Source organism: Takifugu rubripes, chromosome 12 (assembly GCF_901000725.2).
Source record: "Takifugu rubripes chromosome 12, fTakRub1.2, whole genome shotgun sequence".
Taxonomy (NCBI): domain Eukaryota; kingdom Metazoa; phylum Chordata; class Actinopteri; order Tetraodontiformes; family Tetraodontidae; genus Takifugu; species Takifugu rubripes.
The window spans coordinates 9917352-9942055 of record NC_042296.1 but is presented as its reverse complement, the minus strand read 5'-3'; the positions used below and the strand labels follow the sequence as shown (position 1 = coordinate 9942055).

Below are 24704 nucleotides of genomic sequence, written 5' to 3'. Positions count from 1 at the left end.
ATGACAGCGAAGCTGCTGATTCATCACTGTCCCACTTCACACCTGACACAAAAAAAGGCCAGATTTTCAACTACCGAATGTGAGTTTTATCTTTAATATCCAAGAATTTATAATAACTGGTGATGCAAGCAGTTAGAGAAGAAAAATAAGTAATGAAGGAAATGTTTTACACGCTTCGAGAAGAAGATGGTGGTCCGCTCACACTTTCGTCAACCTCCGACGTCTCAGTTCTGTGAAGAAGATAAACGACTAATCATTAACGGAGGATGAGCACCTGAACAAATTGTGATAAATTGATTCCGTCCACGCTTAAATTACAGAGCTGCTCGGAATTATAAATGAATGTAAATAGCTTTGTTTTAATTTACAAGCAGAACTTATTGATGATTAAACCTACAGCAGGCAGTATATATGGTCATGGAAGGCAGATGATTACTTTAATCACACACACACACACACACACACACACACACACTCACACACACACTCACACAGGGAGTGAGCCTGCTCCATCTTTCACACTGATTAGAGCAGCAGCCCCCAAGAAAATTAAATATCTGGGATGTTTTTAAATATTTCAGTAATTCCTCAAAGTGGGGATCATCTTTTAATCCCAGAATAAGAACCAGACCAACCATGTCTGCACACAAATCAGATTAAAGGACGTTAAATTCACGCAGCTTGCTTTTATGCTTCCTTGGCCATTAATCTTTACTTGTTCTCCTCCTCCTGTGACGCCTCTCCTCTTCCACATACTCATGCAACATTTATGACATCAGGAACAAACTCTTACAGCGGAGAACTGAAGGCCATCATCAGCTGATCTGGTAACCAATACTCCGCCTGTCTGTCAGCTCAGCCAGCGTCGGTCCAGGAAAATCCCTCCTATGTTTCATTTTGCATGATGTCCAAGGACGTCAGTGCAGCTCTTCTCTGGTGGCATCACCCGGCATCAACCTCTGCTGCAGCTAAAGGAGCCCAACATTCATCACAGCTCTCAACGCTGATGCAAGATTGTGGTCATAATGAAGCCGAAACTGGACACATTTCCAGTTCATTTGCTTCAGTGAGTCCGTCCAGCTAACCTGACAACCATGAACCTGAATTATTATTCCCAATAAATAACGTCCAGACAGCAGAGTGTCCTCAGAATAATGGAAATTCTCAACATTTTGTGGTCAGTCACAGTGTTGCTAATAATCTGTGTCTCTACTCCTGCTCGCACACACTTGTCCCTCTTTTTGCTTCTTCTCCTTTGAAATTTTCACCCCGTTTTTAACCTACAGTGACCCTCATATTCTATCATCTGGCTGCGTGAGCGAATTTGTCAGAGCGCCGTGCACTGAAGCGAGGTGGGAAATGGGAGAGTCCCGTCATCCCGTCGTGCCTCGCACTTGTTTTATGTGGTGCGGGTCAATAACAGCTGGTCCTTCAAGTCATAAGTGAGCACTCTGATGGAGTCTCAATGGACTTTAAGGCCGTATATGTGCACTTCATATTCAGAGGTTCTTTTATACTCACCATTACTTCCAATCACTGGTGGTATTAATGAAATTGGTGGTTTTTCTTTTGTTATGACTTTGCTATTCAGCCACTTACGGCCATTTCGCTAGAACTCATATTAGAATACAGGGCCCGGTGGGCATTAATATTGGATGAAGTAGGAATATAATAATGTGGGTTCTCACTCTCCGGTCTCTGATGCAGCTCTATGTATAGAAAAACATTAATTAGTATGAAACAAAAATGTTGTTTTTTGTCCCCATATTTGCCTCACTTCCCTTTGCAATTCCATCTTTTTTTCACATGTTCCCTGTCGTGTTTCTCACTAACTTTCTTTCCCCCTCAACCTCTGCCTGTGTCCACGGCTCTCCCACAGGCACAGTGGATCAGAGGGCTTTAGGTGATAAATACCCTGGACCGAGGGCTCACCAGCCGCCGATTCCTACCACTTCAGTGTGTCACACTGTGGCCGAGGCCTCATTAAAAAGGCATTAGCCTCCTCTTGGTCCCATGATGGAGGCCGTGTCTGGCTCAGTCACTGCCGCAGGGATCTATTTAAAAGTGGCGGCAGGAATGGATAAGGGAAGTGAGATGGGGGAAGAGAGAGAAGTGAAGAGAGAAAGAGATGGCTGCGTAATGAAAGGAGAGATTTGGCTGAAGTGGGGGAGAATAAGGCATTGACTCGACGTATGGGGAAGGGTCTCAGGGTCCGAGGAAGAAGCAGAGATAACTAGCTGGAGCAAACTCCACTCACTCTCCCCTGTGAGTTCTGTTGCTCTCACCATTTAATTGATATCAGCCAATTAAACCTGCTCGGATTTCACCCTGAAAAGGTCAGGATAGGTGGAGTCAGGAGGTTGGGAACAGGATGAAGGGGTGCCCTGGGATAAGGAGATGGCATGGGGCAAGGTGAAGACGGGAGACGCTGTGTGCACCTTGAAAACAGGAGCGTAAGCATTTATGGCACATCATTAGGAAAGAAAGTGCCTGGATGTGATGTTGGAGGGAAGAGAGAACTCTGTATGGAATCCTGCTGGGGGGGTCCACAAAGCATCATCTGGGCACGCTGAATCTGATTTCTTCACGACAAAGTGGAAAATGCCGTTTTTGTATGAAATGACTTTTGTATGAAAAAGAATTAATTAACTGCACAAAATACAAAACTGTAAGTGTAACCTGATTTACTTTCATGCAGGTGGTCAGATGTTGCCTCCCAATTAAAACCCACCAACACAGGATTTCTGTACAAATTAAAGCTAACAGTGGCTAAGTTTAGAGATGTTTTGTGCCTAAACATAACTATACCTTTGTCAAACTAACAAGGCTGTTGATAGTTGAACATAAAATTAATTTAGGTCAGTTATTGTTGTGACTGTTTAGGATCTCGCTGTGTTAAAGCGAGCTGATGCAGCAGCATAACGTTACCTTAATATCAACTGGAGCTTCATGTTTTCTCTCACTAGCAAATTCAAGTATTTATTAACGGTTGACGTTGACACACAAACCACTACTGGAACCACTACTGGCAACACTGGAACCACAATATCATCCTCTCTCTGTGTGGCCAACCTGCAGGCAACAGTCCAAGCCAGCACTGCTGAAATGTGCACAGAGTATATACCAGCTAGACCATATATTACCAAGGGCATATTCCACTCAGACCATATACTACTCAAAGGACACCATCATATGGGTTGGTTAAAATAATCCAGGCTGGATTGTTGTTTTCACACTTTCTTCAGGATGCGTTTGGAAAGAACAACCTGCTGGTGAGGAACCACGACTGGAATTCGTGGTTCATCTGGTTGGGACTGCAACAACATCTTGATTTTAGGTTTGACAGTACATTGACCTGAGAGAGAGAAACCGATGAAAACACACTCAAATACACACCGATGCTTGCTGGCAGCGGAATAAGAGAGTCTACATTTCTCTCATCGCAACGGCTTGGTTAGAACACACAAGCCTTTCTTTCAACCTTTCACAAAATACACTGAAATATGTGATGTGTAACCAGTTCATAAGACAACCACAACATGTGTTTTTAACTCCTGTGCATTGATTTCTTGGCTACTCTTAAACCAACGGACTTAAATCAAAGCTCCTCTCACCAAGCAGCACGATATTCTGAGAGAAGAAACTGGACTCAGATCGAAGGAAGTAGCTATTTCATATTTAGATTTTGATCAGTTCTGAGGCCGTCTTTTCAATGGGAGCAACGTCTTTGTTCAGGAGCCGAAGAAGCTAACGTGATCATTCTGGGATCAGGATCTCACTTCCTTTCTTGGTTTTATGCTTATTTGAAGACTCTTCTTTATGTGTTTGTAATGTTAATGAAGCAGACCTTGTTGGTTTTTATGCATCTATGAGCAATAAAAAGCCCATAAGGAAATCATTTGGTAAATAAATAAATGTTCTTTTTACTTCTCTCCTACATTCATCATAAAAAACACACAAACATTAGCAGCAACATCATAACGGATGCTTGCTGTCACTATTTGGACACTGTTTGTGTTTTTCTTTACCTGCAAAGGCTCTAACATGATCTCAGAGTTCAGTAAATGAGGAAAAATGATGGGAGGACACATTTAAAGCTCCTGGAACCAACAGAAACCTCTCAGACAGAGCTTCAAACAGCTGCTTCATATGGAGCAGAAGGTCGCTTAGTTTCATGAGGCAGATAAAAAAAGAGGGGAGGGGATCCTAAATCCACTAAATCTGACCCAGTCCACCAACAGACTGAGCCAAGGCATTCTCTCCATTTAAACTGTGAATAGCAGCAGGATGTGGAGATGGAGAGAACCATTTGGTTGGTGAAAGAGTAGAAGCGAAGCTGCCAGCATCTGCAGGAAGTTGCTGAAGTGGCTGCACAGTAATGAGACAATGGCAACAGACATTTTGCTGACACATGCAAAACACTCCAATGCAATTAATAATAAAATTCCCCTGCATCCCTCTATATGCCACTGCTTCATATTATGGAACTGCATTTAATTCATGCTCGGGGGTTGTTGAGTTCCCCGAGGAGCCAATTTCAACAACGCAACCAAAAACAAGGTCAAGGAAAGTTGAAAGTTCATCAGCCCCAAAACCTTATTCACTCACCGATGATTCACTCGAGTGTTTACGTGCAGTCCAAGATATTTATGAGGTGAAGTGGAGCGCGGGGAAGGATGGTGGCAGCAGGATCAGGTAAGTTGTTTGTTAAAGTAACAAATGGCCTGCAGAAAAAGACCCTGGTATTGGGGTTAATGACGTGAGGCACTGATGGAAAACCTCTGCTCTTGGAGCGCGGTTGCATGTCGAATCTACGCGTTGATTCAATAATAACGCTTTTGTTGTTCAAATAATAAGAATGAGCCATAATTGATGTACAGCTCTGATGCAGTGGGCAGCAAAGGCGGGTTTGTTCGATTCACCTGCATCTTCTTCACTCGATGCTGCAATTTCTTACGGAGAGATTTGACACGGCGTTCGCATCACATGTATGTTTGCATACTGGCCGCCACCCTTTGACAGGACTGGGATGGCTCAGAGGTGGCCGCTGCCATCTGGGAAGCAGCGATAGAGAGGACAGTTATTGACAGGGATCTGGGCTTGACAGGAAGTGACAGGAAGTGACAGCTCCCCCCTCGTCATCATTCAGGGTCACCTCAGTGGTGGTCTGCACCCTGGTGAGGATTGAAGGACGTCAGGGTGGGAGAAGAGAAGCCACACCAGCGTGGGGACGTTGTGGTGCACCTGAGGAACATGCTGAGCGCAACATGACAGGATCAACTCTTAAAACTCAGACAGCTGAAGCCTTAAACGTTTCAGAAGAAAGCACTTAAAAATTTAAAATAGGGGAACAAATAAGGCTGTTTCACACTGATAAATGGATGAAAGTGAATAATAACAGGCACAGATAAGAATTTTAATCTATTTTAAATTTGGGGTTTTTTTTATTCTTAAGCAAAAACAGGTATTCACACCCAAAAAACCCAAAGATCAGCCTTGCTCAAAAGCACTGTGTCAGTAGCTCTGCAGGGAAGCTAATAGATCATGTTGTCTTTCATGAGCTGCAGTTCCAGTGCTAAAACCAAATGAGTCCACCAACAGTTAAATATCACACATTCAATCATTCAGGTTCGCCGAGCGTTCTATTGAATTTTGTAATCATATTTTTTTACCAACACTGATGATAATGATTCTTCATCCTCAGGTAACATTAATGTGATCACCTTTTCTACACTAATTCCTCCTCTTTCCTCCGTTCCTCCATTTTTTCAGTCCACTTTTCTACTTCTCCATCTCTTCCCCCCAGTTCTGTGCAGCCTATAAATCACATGTTGATAGATTAGCCCCACTGGGAATGTCTCAACCTGGAGCTCAGAGCCAGGCTAGCTCACCAAACGCCTCGTCTTTGTTCTGAAACCACCTCACAGGGGGATATTTACATGAAGGGCACATATCCCAGTCATCCCAGCCTGGAAAAAGGGAAAAGGAGGCTTTATTCACAAATAGTCCAAGGACAGGAAAAGGCTACTGTAACATCTATTTTCATGGGACCAGAATGCCGGTTATATTTGGACCGAGGCCTCTGCTGGGACTGAATCCCTCTATTGTCTCCATTTATATTTCAGCTTTTTGTCTTTGCACCAAGGTAAAATGTGTGTTTGTGTAACCCAGAAAGGCTCAGAGAACGTTGGCTTCCGCGACCACAGGAGGCAGCACCTCTTCATCCTCCGCTGACGGGAGTTCGGTTTGACTTCTGCCTCACACAGCAAATTAGTCGCTTCAGCCTGAAACGACCTTCATCCCAACCTGCCACCTCAGACCGTCGCCATCGGGCCGCCGTGGAAAGCTGGCAAACCTGCCACGCTGCGAGGGGCTCGCACCCTGGTCACACCTCGCAGGGATGCCGTCAGCCCGAATCAAGTGGCCTCTTTCCCTTTAAATGGATCTCTCTGTGTAAAGCGACGCCAGAAAGCAACAAGGTCAGCTCACAGCATCACAGTTTGCCTAAAAACGCGCTCTGCCTCGAGTTACTCATCCCAGACTTTTCACTGCAGGCGTCTCCAAGAGTGGGATTAAATATTTATGCAACCCAGCGAGGGCTGGCAGATTTACCAGCTGGAGGAGGACTCTTCACACAAAAGCAGGTGGAGTAATCACCTCGGTGTTAATGACCACAGACACTGTTTACCCAAGGCGGAGTGGTCAGGCGCTTCACACAGATCAACCAGGTGCTTTGTAGGGTTTAACCCCCAAACCAGGCTGCCAGTCTTCATCAGATCCTCCCGCTGATGAAGTTCCACAAAGATCCACTAAACCCTGGAAACTGGCGTCCCGGGTCCAAGTGATGAAGATGATGACCGCGTTGGTTATTCCTAAACTGATGCGGACATCAGTGAAAACATCAGATGTCCTCTGGACACTTTGGTGACAGGGAGTATTTTGGGATGTTCAAGCTCGGAGCCATTTCCAGGTAGTGTTTTTAATCAGCCGCTACTCAGACTTTTATTGTGCTGCGTTCAGAAGCCTTCAGCTCTTCGTCTGACAGGTGTTTGAATGCTGACACGACTCGTGCACGGAGCTCGCAGCTGTTTCAGCCAATCGCCAAAGCACACATGCATTCGTCGTAGCATTTGATTTCCTAAATGTTCATGGAGATTCATGTTAATCCTTTAAAGAATGGCGATCATCATTCTCTTTACCTTCAACAAATCTGACAGTGGAAGAATGAAGCTTCCCACAACAGTTTGTCCTCCGGAGCTCGACGCTCAGCACCATCTGAGGCGGCCTCCTGTGATCAATGAAAGCACAAAAACAAATTCCCTTGTGGAATCATTCTATAATTGCTTTCCTTTATTTAACAGCCAAGGATGAGATCTGACTCACAGACCTGAAGCTTCTCTTATTCGGTGCTGCAGCCCCTCCATTAGCTCCACCTGCTCACAGTGGACGCCTCCCTCCCTTAAATCTGTGGCAATAACCTGCAATGAACAGCGACACTGAATAAGACTTTTTAATAAATGGATATAAGAAGAGAATCCAGCCAGGAGGAGCACCGCCCGTTGAATGTGTCCTACTCTGTATTATACAGGGGAGCTTTTTCGAGATCCGCTCCAGATAAGGGTAAATAAAGCCTTTTATTGCCTCCATTCCATCGCAGATAGACTCAGCTGTGTAATATATCCATCGCAATATCAGGGGATTGGAGACAAAGCAGTCGAGGAGCAAGGTGAGAAATATCATATGAGATCACAAAATATCCAAAAATGCTTTCATCCAAAGTAAAGTGTTTCTTAATCATCACTATAATTAGGAAATTGCAAATATTTCTATCCTGTTTGTCTCCCCTATGACAGGATTGTGTATTAGGATATTAAAAATGCATCATCTCATAACAGAAGACGTATTTAGGAGACTTTATCCCCTGCAGGATGAAATTAATGACCACACCTCCACGCCGAAAGGTCAAATCTGACAGCAAACAGTTTCCTTTCATTACCTCCACCTGACACTTAATGTTCCCCTTCACATACTGTAGCCCTGACACGTATCGACTGCGTATTAAAACCGCTTTAGGGCTCAGCCTCAAATCAATACACAAATACTTGAGAAGAAAATTCCTTTTCGGTGACATGGAGTCCTCAAGTGGTTTAAATCATTTCTGTCTGCACAGATGGATGCTCCCCGAAAATGACTTCTTTTTTTTTATTTGGCTCTTATTAGCAGTCGTCTGGTAATACGGCAGTGATTTATGTCGTGACTTTTCCACTCCTTCAGGTTTTCTGACACGTTGCTTCCCGGCAGCAGAGTGGGCGACCTGTCATTCACCAGCTGTGAGCAAGGTCGCCGAAGTCAGCCTCCGCCTCGCGTCTAATACTTCCTACTTTCTCCATAACTTTAACTGAGTTCTACACACTTACTTCACACCAACATGCAGCCACACAGAATTAGTCCTTATTTAATCTATTTTTACCTTCTTCTTATTTCACATCTGTTAGCTTTGGCCCCGAAGAAAAAGGAGAAATTGACCAAATAGAAAGAAGGAGAAGATGCAACAGCTGATTTCTTTGTTTTCTGTCCATCGTGAGCTTCTCTATCAGCTGTCGTGTTTAATTGGAGAACAGACGCTGAGTTGGACGCAGCAGCTTATAAATAAAGATCTGCTGTAGACTCCAGTGTTGCTAACGTTAGCCCCCGTCGCTCCAGAGAGTCTCTAACCAGTGCATTTAATATTATCCCCCACAGCCAAGCGTCTGATGGGTGGCTGCTGCATCGGGCTGAGACAGGACGGTCGGGCTGATCTGCACGGTGAACCAGAGGAACACAAAAGGCTTTAAAATGGATCGACTTGCGGTATTAATTTCCAAGTTGGAGGCAGAAGGATGAGCAGTCCGGGAGCAGAGACATTTGAGACCAAACTCAATTTAAATCACATCGTTCTTTTGCTCAACACTTTTTCCCAAAAGCTAAATTGAAAAGGAGGGGGGGGGACTTTTTCCTCTGTAATGTATTTATTCATTTGGGTTCAGCTGCAACCACAGAAAATTTGTTTTACAGGAAAGCGCCCATGTCCGCTGTCACTTTCAGCAGGATCCAAGCAGTAATCTCTGTTCCTGCATTACTGAGGCCGGCAGCTGAAGCCATGTTCAGGATGGAGAAGCTCTGCCTGACAACGATCACCCGCAAACTCGGGATCAGCACAAATAACAAACCAAATAGGAGAGGAAAACCAGGATCGGTGAACAACGAGACCTTTCTGCAGCATCGTCTGGATCATTCCCCCGACTGAGCAGCGATGGGGCAGGACAGTCCTTGGAAAAGGTGGAGGGAAGCGCAGATGTTAAAATACAGAGCAGGAGCAGGTTTAAGGGGAAGGAATCTCTTCCCTTCTTGGAGTAGTGTTGATCTCACACACCTGAGCTGTCTGCGCTGAAGTGACAAAGCGATTATGCAGAAAAGGCAACACAAATAAGTCACTCAGCAAATTTGAGGGTGTTTTTCCTGGAAGCATGTAAAGATAAACGCACCTGCTGCTGCTACGGGTGTGTGTGTGGGGGGGGTTCAGGACCCAGTGGACAGGTGTGGTGTCTGAAGGTCGGCACGTCTGTGATGCCTGACGGAGGAACAGGCTTTTACAACAAGGTCGGCGGTTTGCTGACTTCTCCGAGCACACACACACACACACACACACACATACTCACACACACACACGCTGCTCAGGCTCGAGGACAAGGATGCTGCTGCTGCTGCAGTGAGCGACCAGCAGCCATTTTAACTTCCTGGAACCTGAAGGCACAACAGCCTGAATGCAAATGTGCAGACTAATGTGGCGACTTGAAAAAGTGCAATTAAACACACTTTTGAGGCATCAATTCTAGTTGCAGCTGCTACATTCTCATGCTGCTCCCATCTGGAGGCAGACAGCCCACATTCATTTTCTTAGTTCTTCAGTCTTTCCATTTTCTCTCTTTGCTTGTGGGGTTTCCTCCAGGTTCTTCAGGTTCCTCGCCCAGTCTAAATGCCCAGCTGGTTAAAAACAAGGACTCCAGCAGTATTTACATGCAGCGTTATGATACCGGAGTCAGTCTCAATGTGGTGGTTAAAGAAATAACTGCACGGAGAAACAACAGCTGAGCTCATTTCACTTCATCATTTTTAAAAGAAGAGCAGATGAAGACAGCTTCAGCATTTACCATCAGATGCAGTGACTCTTGAGATTATGGTGCGTCCTCTCTTTCGCTCAGTCTTTGTCCTTCTATGAATGCAGTTGTTTTTATGACCTTCATTCAGCGCTTTGTTCTAAATTAGTGTAAAAAATCTCTTCATTCTAGTTTCCAGTGGACTTTATTCCAATGACACAAGGATGCAAAAAAACATCAAGAATAAAAACAACAATAATCATGAGAATTTTATTCTTTCCTCTTGTGTAAAATGAGACCATTGCTGCATCTGTGTGTATCGATGTGTGTGTAGAAACCCCGAATCCTTTAATCACCTCACTCACCAAAGCATTCAATTAAAAGAGACAACAAATGGAGACAAATTGATCCCTCGAGTTATTTTATTTGTGCTGCTTTGACTGGTTAATAAAGGGGAGACAAGAGGGACTCGGGCCTGAGAATTCTGAACCGCTGAGCAGCTTTCTTACGCAGCCAGGACTCAGATTGTTCATAGTTTCCTGTCTGTGTATAAATATAGATCTAAATATATCATAAGAAACCATTTCTAATGTATTTGCATGCATGATGTATTTTTCTGTCCCTCTCCTGTCTGTCTTTTCTCACGTCTCTACAGTTTCTTCTCCTTTATCTCTCCAACAATAACCCTTAAACTTGGGTCCTGTTCAAGGTTTCTTCCTGTTAAAGGAAGAACCACTGTTCTGTGGTGGCTGACAGTTACCAAACTGACCACACAGCCGGCTCAGAGGAAGAGGGGTTCTACTCATGGTCAAACCACATTAGAGCTGAAGACACGGTTCAAAAGTCACCAGTGACTCTGACGCCATCACCTTAAGGTGCAGCTGGAGAAGGTTGTGGGTTCTCCGGGGATTCCTCAGCTCTTCTGGTTGCAGATGCTGACAGAAGTGGTTCCTGGTGGTTCCTGGTCGGTCCTGGCGGAGCGCTCGTGTCAGCTCCTCCACCAGAAGAGAGCAGGCCAGTAGAGAAAAAGACGTTTACTAAATGTTGTTTAGGATTTTATGGCTTCAGCTAAGAGAGAAAACCCTCCACCAGGATGCAATTTGTGCTGATGGACCTAAGAAAGGTTTATTTTTACATTATTTAGAACTTTGCTACACACCACTCTGTCGCAGGGTGTAAAATTAACACTGAGACGTGTTGGGAATTAGAAAAACTGTGATTCCTGTTAAAAATGCAAAGATGAAGAACATTGAAATTATTTTAATGGCTTTGATGCAGTTTTTGTGACCTAATTTGGAGAGTTTGCCCATCTGTTGAAAGCCTCTTGTCTAATCAAGCTCTTTTCCTCAGAGGAAATGGTTCTCGGAAACCAGAAGGAGGTCAAGAAAAATCCCACAGCTCCACTGAGAGACGCCAAGCCAGCAAATTCAGGCTCTGGCGGCCGAAAGCAGGAACAGAAGTGATGAGAAGGTGGATCGCTCTGACCAGAGGTTCAGCCTGCAGAAGTGAGAAAATGAATCAGGGTGACACTTCTGCCATCCTACCACCTCTGTTCCACTCTGACACCAGACACGTCTCGTCGAGGCGTCTCCACTCACCTGCTTTCAGTCAGACCTCCTGCTCTCCTCACACCCGTGCATCCGTCCATGTACGCACCTCCTCCCAGACACGGCTCCTGTTGCCAAGCGCGCCTGAATCCTGGTGATTTCCTCACCGAGAAAGTTTTATTTTTCCAGTCCAACCACGACAGTGGCCATCAAGTCTGCCTGAGGGTTCACGAACAGCCACAAATCTGTCTAATCAAGTAATTAAGTACAGTTTGACTACAACATTTATCAACATTTTAGAAAATACTACATTCATCTACCCAAATGTCTAGAAGAGCGGCACTGATCCGGGGAGACTGGGAACAGACTCATGTTCCGTAGGTCAGCAAGTCACGTTGCTTCACACAGCTCGCAAAGGTTAACCCCGAATCTGGACAGTAATGGGCTCAGAACTGTTCCCTTAACTCTCTTTTCTCCTGTCATCTCCCAATTGTTCAATAAAAACAGGAAAATGAAATCTTGTGTGTGTGTCTTGTGTCCTCCTTGTGTTTATCTATAACACTGGGGGGGGGGGGGGGGGTCCTGATAAAAGGGGAAAATGGTGAAATATCCCGAAATGTCAATCCAGGTGACCACTAGGGGGCGGTGTGAATGATTTCCAGACTATCTCTTAGCCAACCTTGATGCTCGTACGCTCACATCACACATGCAATGCAAGTAATCTGATTACTTCATGTATGAGAGAAGATTCTGAATCTTACAAACACATTTTATGCAAATTTGTGCACCACAAATGAATCTGGCAGAATTCTGCGTAACCCTTCTTTCACCTGAAGGTCGTGATGCTTCTGCTTGTTTTTTAGAATAAAGTTAAAGAACACTGAGGAGACACACTGTGTGTGTGTGTGTGTGTGTGTGTGTGTGTGTGTGTGTGTGTGTGTGTGTGTGTGTGTGTGTGTGTGTGTGTGTGTGTGTGTGTGTATTTCCGCATTTATAATTTAAACAATAGTACAATTTAGCTTTAATTGTTTAATTGTACTGCTGTATAAATCAACGCCACCATGAGAGTCACAGCTTGTGGGGTTCTAGATGTTGATATTTGGAGAGGTTGTTGTTGTGGTTCGTGTCCATATTTCAGTGGTTTCCTCCTCATTCCTCCACTTATGTGACCTTTCATTTGAAAAGCTGCGTTCTTACCTCATCGTGGGTCTCAACCCCTCCTGTGTGACCGGACCCAGCAGGACATTTGAACCAAAAGTGGGATTTTCTGCCGCAGAAGAAAAACAGACCCATTGTCTCCTTCCTGGTCTCCTAATGAATTGGCTTTTAGCCTGTTTTGGAGCACATTATCCTTCCCTCTCCTCCTAATTTTCCAATTTGCTGTGTCATTTATACCTAATTGAAGATCGCACCGGGCTGTATTACTCTAACAAATAGGGTGATATACTTTATTGAAGGTCTGCTTTCTACAGAGGAGCCGGTAAACCAAACATCAATTGAAGACCATACAGAAGGCTTTTTTTCTGGGGGATGGAGCACATTGCAAAGAGATTTTAATTATTTCTCAAAGGCAATCCAGCACTATCGCTCATTTTATGGTCACTTTTATTTCTTTGAAGGAGATAGTAAATGAGCTGAGGATTCACTTTTTTTTGCCTGCTCTGTCCTCCTTCCTTGTATTTGCATCTCAAATCCTCCAAATCGGTTAAGGAGCGCTTGTTTTCCACCTGCTGGAGCCCTGTCCAGCATCCAAATGAACATCGGGGCAAAGGTCAAACGACTGCATGGGTCATGTAGAAGAGCAGCCGGTTAGCATGCGCGGAGGGAGGGAGAGGTTTGAAGACGGCAACATTCAAACGCATTATTGCCGCCACTCAAACACTCTGCCGTATACACACATCGGAGTTCCGTCATAGATTACCGTATTGGCCCGAATATAAGACGGTGTTTTTTGCGTTGAAACAAGACTGAAAAAGTGGGGGTCGTCTTACATTCGCGGTCTAGTCATTATACCCATTCACAACGCTAGATGGCGCCAGATATATTTGAAGCGAATGCTGAACTTAACGTCCCAGGGAAAAGCGAACCCCTGTCACGAAGAAGAAAAATAAAAATAGCGGTAGCACGAAGAAAAATAAAAAAATAGCGGTAAGAAAGAAAAGAGAAGAAAATAAGAGAAGAGATAACAGAAAATAGAGAAATGTAGCGACAATCTGGAGAAAAGTGGGTCGAAGATATAATCATTTGTTTCAGATGTACTGTAATTATTTTCTGTATAAAAATTAAATTTGGTGTTCAAAAAGTCTTTTTTCAAACTTGAGTCTTGAAAAAGAGGGGGTCGTCTTATAATCAGGGTCGTCTTATATTCGGGCCAATACGGTATATGTTTTTATTCTGTCCTTCACAAGGTCATGCAGGTCAAGCCAGGGTCAACTCCAAACTCCTTTATTTTCATCGAGCCATTGTAAAACACAAGTGAAGGAAAAAACAAATGTCAGCAGCTCTGATCTCACGGCCTTCAGAGCTAACGAGTAAATGTTGTCACACGGGACTCCACGTCCGTGTCCTCACACACATTCCAGACTAACGAGGTCCGTTAACCAGCGAGCTAAACATGGAGAGGAAGGCGATCTGACCCGGGTGAGACTGATGAAGAGCATCTGTCACCGTCCGTGATCACGTCGTTACCGAGATGGACGGATAAAGGAAGAGAAGAGCAGCTCAGCCCTTAATAACATTTGTTTATCCATTAACACCTATTAACCGGGGGGCTTGTTGGTTGCCAAATGATATATCACATCCACAGTCAATGAACTTAAACAGGAGATAAAACAAACTAAAAAGAAAGAACCAAAACTACTAAAAAGCAGAAGAAAATAATGAGCACGGACATAAGGGTGGTGAACGAAGCTGCTGAGAATAAATGTGTTTTCACCACTGGTACAAAAAACAACAAAGGAGAAGAGTCTTTCCATCAATCATGTTGCCTGGAAACAGTCCTGAAAATGAGGGCGTGGCCTAACGCATCTTCGGCTCTGGCTCGATCGTGGAGGACGTGGAATGGTTTGAACCCTGATACTGGTCCCAGCACATGTTCTGGGCAGCATGAGCCAGACAAACATACCCAGAATGCAACCACGCCCTCCTCCTCCTCTTCCTCATCATCTTCATCCTCCTCTTCCTCCTCTCAGGACTTGCAGACAGTCATTTTGTGTTTGGGTAGAGCTCCATCACTGAGGCAGACAGGACAGGACAGGACAGGACAGGACAGGACAGGACAGGACAGGCTTTTTTCTGCTGACTAAACAACAAAAGATGAGTCTCGACCTCCGGCTGGCTCAGTGGCACTTCAGCAGCAGACGGGGGTGTGGGCATGCGGATAAATCGATTAGCGGGGGTGCTTGACGGATGGGATTTATAGGACACCTCGAAGCCCGGGAATTCATTTTTCAAGAGAAACATGCATCTGCCAGGTTCATTCGTCTTGGTAAGAGATCTGGCACCTGACCCAGGTTTGGGGGCTCAATTACGGATGGTTGCAGCAGTTTGGGGGGGTGAATAGACCTGGTGAATGCATCACACACGCGTTCGCGAGGAGAGATTTAGGGATGAAAGAGTGGTGAAGGGTGAGCTGGTGAAAAGGATGAGAGACTGGATTGATTACAGGATGGACTTTTCTGTGGGACAATGGAACAGAAGGTCAAGTGAGTGTTCACGGAACAATGGCCCCTCTTTATTTATGGTTCCAACCCAAAAAGCAGCATCACAGGAACCAAAGAAAGACCTCTGATGGAAGGGGATGGAAGCACTTTTACACGGGAGCCGTTTGTTTCTGCTCAAACGTCTCCACTTGTCTCATCTGGTCAAGAGTCCCGTTGCCTCTGGTCATCTGAGTCATGTGACCTTTTCTAGAAGGACCACCCCCCCCCCCGCTCTTCTGAGGTTGTAAAATAAAAAAGAGGATTGATGTGAATCCAGAAGACTCATCCGCCCCAATCAGAATCACTCAGAAATGTAGCTCAAGTATTATTATTTTATCATGACGACCTTCACGTGTTTAGGAGCCAATAACGGAAAAATGACAGTTTGTCAGTTGCATTTATGAGGCTCAGTTCATTTTAGGACTACCTGATGTTTTCTTGAGTTTGACGATTTTAAGTGAGTGAAGGTGGCTGTAACGCAACACCACGCCTCCCCTTAAGCACTGATATTTCATTAAGAGTTAGCTGTCTTTTTTTTCTTGAATATGGTGGAATAACTCTCCGCTTGGGGCTGCAAAGTGCTGATGCGTCTCTGCGGCATCTTCCTCTCTCATCCTCAACACCTCGGCAGGTGATTTATGTAGCGGCGTTGCTCTGTGACCTCGGAATCCGCCCCATCCGTACCGCACCTGTCACTGCGCCACTGTCGGCGCGCTTACTGAAAACCAAGCCATCCGTGTAAAATGGCAATTTTCCTCCAACCCGGACAATAAAAGAGGACCCAGCCCACTCAGAGGCAAAACTGGGAGGAAGCTATGACATATAGAGCAGGTGGGCAAGGTTTTGTCCTCTTCTAACTGGGGAGCTGAACTGCACGGCCTGCTGACCGCAACATCTGCTGTTTGTTGGGGTAACAGTTTGGTTTTTACCTCCACGGAGACACAATGCAGATGACTGAAGGTGTACGTTGATGCAGATGGAAACGACCAGGACGTGTTTGAACCAAAGCCCTGGGGGTCACCTACTAGCATACAATGCATGATAATCCAGTGGGATGGTGATGAAGTTAATGGTGTCCGTTTCTGAGGAGAGGCCCAGTTGGTTCCCAGGAGGATTCCCTTAACGAGCTCATCAGGACTAATGAAGCTTAACAAGCATCTAATTGGCAACATTACGATGTTCCTGAAGGTCAGAGTGCAGCCGTGTGTGCCAGTAGTAAAACGGTTGCCACTTCCTGCCAACAACATGTCACATGACCTGCTAGCGTTTCTTTGGACAAAAGGATCCTGTTAGCTAAACAAAGAAGGTTGTTTATTTCACTAATGAAATAAAGTAGCTACTAAGACAAAAGCAGGGGGACGTGATGAAGCAGTAAAGTCAGTTTTTATTGTGCTGCCTCTCTCAAACTATAAAACATCCAAATCCCATTCAGACTTGGATCACTTTGAGCTTCTGTTCCTGAAAAACTTTATTATGTTCTCTGCATGCATCATTCTATTTGTTAAATGCAACGTGAAAATAAGTTACTAACAATACAGACACTAAATAATAAACATTAAACATACTACACTGGATAAAAATACAGAAAATCCTAAATGGACGTGCTGCAACAGATGTGATAACTTTAATGCTGCATGGACTCCGTGGTTCGACTGGGAGAAAGTGGTGTTTAAAACTTTTAACCAGCGAGCTAAACGTAGTCTTGGGAGTGATGTTGAAAACAAATTATATGTCTGTAATCATTTTTAAAAGTACGCTTCAAAGCGTATTTCTCAAAGTGAACAAGAGTGAATTACGACCATTTATTACAAATACGTGTGTGATGGAGGAAGGCTTTTAAAGTGACACTAGTTCCGGTTCCTCCAGGTCTGTGGCACAATGCTGCCGCCCAGCGGTCCGGTGGCGTAAGTGCAGACTAATATTCAAGCACAACAGTCGATCGATTTTAACATAAATAAAGTCACATATTTAGAGCTGTGGTCAAAATCCTTTATTTTCACAAAGAGAAATTATTTACATGAATTTTTAGATGCACCTGAAGGCCATAAACAACTGACAAAATAATACACAAAAATGATGTGCGCCTTTACAAAACAGCAGCGGAAGAGTTGAACCTTTCCAGGACTCAGATGTGTCCGTAATGCTGCTCAGATAACATTACAGATTTTCAATGTTTTTGGCAAGAGAAAAAAGGATGGAACAGCATTTAAAAGATGTTTGGCCAAACCTTGAGCTACACAAGCAGCAGAAGACAATCATAAAAAAGGAAAGGTAGAGGAAATAAAGCTAACTATCCTACATCAATAAAGTAATAGAAGCTTCAACATTTATACAGTTGTCAGCTCTCATGAGCTGGGGGCCCTCAGGAAAACAACCTCTAGTGAAGCAGAACTCTGACATGATGAAATCTTAAAAATAAGGACAGACGCTCCTAAAAATGTACAAAACAACAGCAGACGGTTGGGTCACTCGGATTGTCCACACAGGGTCGAGAGGTGATTCTGTCAGAAAGATAATGAAGAAGATGGAGATTAAAGCCTACAGGTAGATGTTGATGTGGAAGCAGTGAAGAAGCTTCACATCTTCTCCACATACCTGCAGCAGCCGGATGCTCTTCAGAGCAGTCTGGTCCAGCTGTGACAGGTCCACCGTGTTGATCTGGCTGGCCAACAGCTGGAGGCTCTGAGGAACCACACATATTATTATGGTCTGTACTGCCTGTAATCCACACACACCCTCCTAACACAGCCCACCTCTCCGCACACTCACCTCTCCGTTGCCGCTGGGGATGTTGATGACAATGTCCTCGTTTCCCCCGGCGATGGGAGAACCGTTGACCGAAATGCTGTAGACCCGTTCCTTGTGACGGGGAACTCTCACAGCGGGGGTCTTGGGAAGCCTGAAACATGACATTTGATGTAAAACCTCAGTGGTTGGAAGAGAAATAATGAGATGGGTATTAATCAGGAGTGGTGTGAGGACCTGGGGTCAAAGCGGGGGGTGAAAAGTGGGGTGGCCCCCATCATCAGAGAGGAATCCATCATGTTCCTGGCTGGTGTGACCAGGGGCCGTCTGTTGGACCTGCACCCAGAGTTAGAGTCACGCCTGAACATCGTGACTGAGACATAAGCGGCAGCGGTGAAGGAGTCTGACCGTCTGATGGAGGTGTTCTGCGAGGTGACCGACAGCGCCTTCGCCCGCTTCGACGTACTCGGAGGTTTCTTCGTCGTTCTCCCCTAAACACCAAACCACATCATCACCTGATCCATGGAGGGTGTCCCCCGTCCCCCGTCCCCCATCCCCCGTCACACGTTACCTTCCTGGTCGTTCTCGGGACGTTTTCGTCGTCTGAACTGGATCTGGCGCCACCATTTTTCTTTGCTGCTGTGGGAAAAGAAGATGAATAAAATCCCTCACATGCAAAGTTTATAAGCGATCAAATGTGCCAGCGTACTTTTCTTGACAGATTTCAGCAGCACTGCGTGATCCTCCACCATCACACTGTCCACAGTAGCAGCCTCCTCCTCTCTCTGTCAGACAGAACATGCTGAGATATTCTGGAGAGCAAAAAACTTTTGGATGAAGCAGAAACGTACCTTTGTGTTATCCACCAGGGGAGATTTGGGCTTTTCAGACTCTGGAGAGAGGGAAGCCCAAAAACAGCATTATTGGGGGATACGAGTATGAACTGATGACAAGGGTAGAAGTGCTTGGTGATGTGTGCAGGTAACCGTGGCGATGAACGTTGGGTGAGCGTGAAGGTTCTGGTCCACTTACTGTAGTGTTCCAACCAGGACGACTGCCTGATGGCTTTGGGCATCTTCAACAGCGCCATGTCGTAGCTGTTGTCCACATCTTTCAGCAGCTGTTTGAGCTTCTCTTTCATCAGTCGAACTCGGGTCTCCACTGAAACAGAGTCAAATTAAAGTTGTGATTCTTGATATTAAATAAAGATGGTGACAACTCTGGTGAGCAGCGATCATTAGAACTCACTAACATTTTTGCAGGAGTAATAAATAAGCAACATCCATCCAAGTCACACCCAGAACCAGCACCAAATCAAATTTACCTTCACAATCAAAGTCCTGCAGGAACGCCTCCAGCTTGGCCATCTTCGGATCCACTTTGTGCTGCCTGGTGGTCCTTTTCCTGGGAGCCATGTCTGCCTGAAGAGCAAAATAAAGAGGTCAGCTCCGGCCAGACCGGTCAAGCCAAATCAACTTTATTTCCTGACCCAGGTTCTGACCCAGCAGAGTTATTCTCAACAACATTTTTATACTTTTTATATGCTTATTGTGGCAGGAGTCTCTTCAGTTGGATACCCAGAATCAATTATTTTGGCCTCTAAATGTGTAAAAGCAAGCAGCATCTAAATGGATGACAGCAGACATCCAAACCTCTTGGATTTGAGTCTAAACCCAAACCAGCATTAATAAAGATACTTGATGAGATTATTCCCTGTAATAGATGAAAACCCACCCAGATCAGGAGGTGCCAAACACCGTTGAATCCCAACATTTAATAAAAGCCACTGGGATGACTAAATGCTCTGATCCCATGATTTATTAGTCAAACAAGTCCACCACAGAGCACATTCACAAAACACATTAATATCCAGCTCAGACCTCTTTCTCATTTTTAAATGTATATCTTTAATCCCAGAAGCATTTTAAACATCGTGTTGTGGTGTCCATTAGGTGACGTGAAAAGGACGAAAATCTACATGGCCGATGGCTGTGACCTCGCTACCTAGGAATTCCCTTTGAGACTTTAGGGAGTGCTCCGTATAAAATAAAGAAACAAACGATGTCGTACGAGGTTAAAACGACAGACCAACATTCAATAGATAAATAAACTACCGACTCCGTTTGCTGCTAATCGAGCTAACTACTGATTTCCTGCTAACAGCCACTGCTAACAAGCTAGCTGCTAGCACGACTGAGACGGCTCCGTTTCTGGGCTGCCACTCTTTCAAACGTGTATTTTTCGTATTGATACTGAAGACATTTACATTTTGAAATATTTTGAGCTGCATAGCTTAAAAAAATATAAGTACCTGCTTATATGTTTGAACTTCTTCGGGACAGGACTCTCCTCTACCTCCTCAAAAAGCCGTTTTCAAATCTTCGCGCGGGGCGGAGCCAGAGACAAGTTCGACCAATCAGATCATCCAGTGAGGAAGGCTGTTGTTGACCAATCAGAACGCGAATCGCCAGTGTTTACGTCAGGAACACGGAAGTAATTTCAGACATCGTGGGAAACGTTTTGATATCTCCGCAACCAATGTTACGTTACAAACGGATCGTAAGGTTTTAGCTTTACATTAGGTTTTAGCCCGTCAGGACGATGTCCAGTCCTGCCCTCCCTTTAATCCACCAAGCGCTGAGGAAAAGCTTTCAGAGGCTCGAAAGCAGCCAGAAAGTTTGGGCGAGCGTGTTAGCCGAATGCAGCCCCCTGATCGCGTCCGTCGGTAATCTGGCCGAGCAGCTGCGAGCTCTGTCCAGCCTCCATCTTCCCAGCACACCGCTCAATGTCTTCCCTGACCTGGAGGATCGGCTACGTTTCAAGCTTTTACATGCCGTTGACACAGCGCTGGTCAGACTCAATGAGCAGATGTAGGTGACTTATGTTGCACCTGATACAGGAATATGCTGGTTGAAGTTGAAGGCATTTCTCATCTCGCCATGTGGCTTTCCCTCAGGTGTTCTCTACAGTCTGTTCGAGACTCCTTCAGTAACCAGGTCTCTGCAGTCTTCCAGCTGTACGAGCAGAACAGAGACAGTCTGGATGCCAGCACAGTGATGGAGCGATCAGCCATGGCTCCATCCATCTGCGACATGATGGGCTGGCTGCAGGATGCCGAGCACCATTATAGGCAACAGTATCCTTTCTCCTCCTCCTCCTCCTGTGATGTGTGTGTCTGCACGCTTCTTTTTTAATTTCAACCTCAGCTCATGTGTAGATTTGTGAGGAGAAAAGCTCTTCTGCAGACTCTGAGAGCAGACGAACTCTCCCTTTTAGAGTCTTCTCCCAAAAGATGGAAGTCTCTGGAGTCTCCCAGCATGGAAGAAAATATCACCGGTAAAATTTGACTTAATGGATGCTGACTTGTCAAGTGTTGCACAAACTAGATACAATGTCCAAACGTAGATTCTTGTAGTTGGTTAGATAACCTTTACCCAAATTAGGAAAGATCAAATATTTATTTGTGGTGCATCATAATTCTGTTTATGCACTAAACACAAATCTATTAAAATCATCAACACACTAAATGGACTAATTGACATATGTAACCTGTGGACGATCAAAAATATAGTCTAAAAATATGTCACCCTAGAATGATTTTTTTTAAGGTAATGAAAGCTACTAGTACTTTAATTTGCATCTTCTGATAATTTTTGGTGGAATAATGAATCTCTGGTCTCTTTCAGATGCACTTGACAAAGTTTCGTTCTTTATTGAGGAGTAAAAGTGGCTGCGAATCGCTGGCGTCCATCCCGGGAGTCTGACTTCAGTTGACGCAGGAGGAAAGAAGTCTTTGAAAGAGTGAACAGAAGCGTCACATCACCTCAGAAAAAGCCTCTGGGACGTGATTTTGTAGTGGATTGAAGCTGTCTGACTTTCAACAGCTTAGATTAGATTAGATGTTTTGGCCACATCAGAACCAAAAACAGTTTGAGAGTGCGCACTTTTCCCAGACTTTCTTTATTTTGCATTGTGCACACAAAGTATTCAGAAATAAACTGGACTAGAGCGGAGAATCACAGATTTATGCTCATAATGTGAGAGGACAGTAACCAACGTCTTTAACCGCTTACACGTACTCCTTTAGCGGCAGACTGTTCGATGTGATGGGTTTCGGGAAGTCAGATGCCGACGCTGGAGAATTAGCAAAGCTCCGGCCGACGTAGCCCCTGCGGTACCGGCCCCCCCTCTCGATGAGGGGGCAGGTGCTGCTCAGCACGGCTCCGCTGATCATCAGCATGACGGCCGCGGCCCACCCCAGATACACGGCCTGGCCCAGCTCCCGTTTGTGCATCGGGGGCACGTTGGGATTGTAGAAGTCCTGCACGACTGTGTTGGCGGTCCAGGAAATGGGAATGAGCACGCACAGGCCGGTGAGGATGAAAAGAACCCCACCTGAGAGAGCGATGGCCGCCTTGGCACGGCGGTCATCGCCGGCGCAGGTGGTGCATTTCATGCCACAGCAGGACACGGTGCAGGAGAGCCAGCCCATGAAGATGGCCACGCACATGAGCGCACGTGCCGCCTGGATATCCGGAGGGAGGCTCAGCATGGAGTCGTAGGTCTTGCACTGCATGTGGCCGGTGGTCTGGTAGATGCAGCTCATCCAGATGCCCTCCCACTTGATCTCAGAGGTCAAGATGTTGCTGCCGATGAAGGCCGAGACCTTCCACTGCGGCAGCGCGGTGACGGCGATGGCCATAATCCAGCCCGTCACGGCGCAGGTGAAGCTGATCAGCTGTGTGCCGGTGTTCACCATGACCGTTCTGTTGTCTTCAAGAGTCTCTTTAGAGAGCTAGAATTGTGCGTTTATCCCTTTTAAACCCGATTGTTTGTCCTTCCTGTTGTCTTCCCCCTTATTCCATGTTCACATCACTCATTTTCTTCAACGTCCACCCTCTTTTTGCCGCAACTTACCGTTTTAGACTGGAGTTTTTGCTCACTTTCTCTTGAAACTGCATCCACCTCTAAAAAGAGCCGACGCTGGTGCACTTTCTCCTGCTTTTCACTCTCTGGCTTGTGTCGATGAATTATTGAGCGTCCAATAGCTGTGCAGCCACCTGCGGCTGGTTCAGGTCAGGTGGCTGAAATGGATCTTTTCCTGGTTCCTGGTGGAAGTAGTTCCGGGACCAGTCCAGCTATTTCAGCGCGGTGTAGGCTTACCCAGATGGGTCACACTGATTAGAACCCGATAGGTGGCCTCGTGGAAAATGATGCCACTATGGGCGCATCCTGTCCCAGAAAGGTTCCTTTATTTATTTATTTCCCTCTGAAGAAGCAATCCACCGTTGATCTGTAGGGGAACCAGTGGATCAAACATCCTGTGGCAGTCAACAAGTGTCCAGCAGGTTTTTAGCAGCATTTAAATCACTGTTCAGTCCAACACTTTACAGTTTAGTGGAGAAAATCAGCCAGTCAGATGTGACTGCTGTTGGCATAAAGTCGTCTCCGTGTTGAGAAGAAAGGGAACCGAGGTCCAAGCCTGAACAAGGCCACTTCGGCTCTCCCTCCACCTCGACCGTGCTTCCTCTCTGCTCAAAACACAGCCCGGACGGGCCAGTTCGGGTCCAATAAGAGTCTGAATCGTGGGCAAATGCAGCATCAGTTCAGCGGAGGCTCGAATGTGTGCGAGCAGCTCTGAACCCGGAGTGGGGGAGGAAAGAAAGAGGCTGAGACAACAAAAGAGGGGGGAGGACAGAAGAGGATGGAGAGCTCATGGATCACTTCACACAACGTTGAAGGGGGGGAGCCCCCACTATGAAGATTAGGCCCTGTTGCCTCATGTGCACACAAGCTCACATGTATTTTAAATGAGCTTTTGGAAAATTAGCTTTCACTCTTCCTTCAGTGAAGGAAAAACTGCACATTTCCTTTCACAATTTAGAGCCATCAGAGATCTATAATGGTCATGAGTGATTTAGTTCCTCCCAGTTTGATGGGCAAGTAAATACAGCCTGGATAGAACAGAAGGATCTGACAGCTCGCCTTCAGATTCTGCCCCAGAGTGCTCGTGCCCAGCCTGCCTTACACTGACCCTTGCTACGCTGATGAATAGAACATCAGGCCTGTTAAAATCGGTGGTTCAGGTTTCCTTTATTCCGTTACCTCCTCTCCCTGGTAACGGCGGCCTTGACAACACGAAACAATAGGAGGCGGAGGCAGGTGACATATCAATGGCGACTGAACACGTCAAGCAAATCAACACAACGAGGACTTGTACTAAAAGCAATGGAACCGATTTCACCGTTTCGTATCCATGTGGATAATTTGTGCATTTTTCAAAGTATCTCCTCAAGCTGACCTCATTAAAATGTTGATGTATCTTTCTGCCTAACGAGTGTCTGACTGGGTTTGTATTTGGCGTGTTCTTCACAGTTCCGTGGTCATAATTTAGGTAGAAAGAAAGCAGCTGAATACGAATCTTGTTGTCTTGCTTAAACAACTGCAGTCCTTAAATCTCACCTTTTGTTTTTGCAATTATATTTAGTCTTGATGATGCAGAACATTCAGGATTTACAGGATCCTTCCAGGTTCTCATGTGGTGGATCTGCAGTTAGAAATAATGGCCTTATTTT

At 45.4% G+C, this 24704-nt stretch overlaps 3 protein-coding genes across 4 annotated transcripts; 1 reads left to right on the top strand and 2 right to left on the bottom strand.

Moving 5' to 3' along the window:
* Positions 1–17351: 17351 nt before the first annotated feature.
* On the bottom strand, positions 17352–20592 carry cdca8 (cell division cycle associated 8). Of its 2 annotated transcripts, none has more exons than XM_011609275.2 (11): positions 20441–20592; positions 19454–19550; positions 19162–19290; positions 18981–19021; positions 18839–18914; positions 18701–18768; positions 18538–18620; positions 18367–18465; positions 18154–18283; positions 17980–18066; positions 17352–17885 (listed from the first exon to the last, which is right to left on the bottom strand). In XM_011609275.2, exons 2-11 carry the CDS (start codon positions 19542–19544, stop codon positions 17850–17852), a joined length of 840 nt encoding a protein of 279 aa, XP_011607577.1. In that variant the 5' UTR covers positions 19545–19550; positions 20441–20592; the 3' UTR covers positions 17352–17849. The 2 variants fall into 2 exon arrangements, with proteins under 2 accessions (XP_011607577.1, XP_011607578.1); XM_011609276.2 differs by having other exon boundaries at positions 18701–18765.
* Positions 20593–20619: 27 nt separating this feature from the next.
* On the top strand, positions 20620–22150 carry airim (AFG2 interacting ribosome maturation factor). The gene is made up of 4 exons (XM_003969210.3): positions 20620–20999; positions 21086–21265; positions 21347–21465; positions 21816–22150. The coding sequence occupies exons 1-4, from the start codon at positions 20731–20733 to the stop codon at positions 21851–21853; spliced, it is 606 nt and encodes a 201-aa protein (XP_003969259.1). The 5' UTR covers positions 20620–20730; the 3' UTR covers positions 21854–22150.
* A 48-nt stretch (positions 22151–22198) lies between these two features.
* On the bottom strand, positions 22199–24690 carry cldn35 (claudin 35). Its single transcript, XM_029845519.1, has 2 exons — positions 22966–24690; positions 22199–22934 (listed from the first exon to the last, which is right to left on the bottom strand). Exon 2 carries the CDS (start codon positions 22886–22888, stop codon positions 22199–22201), a length of 690 nt encoding a protein of 229 aa, XP_029701379.1. The 5' UTR covers positions 22889–22934; positions 22966–24690.
* Positions 24691–24704: the final 14 nt, after the last annotated feature.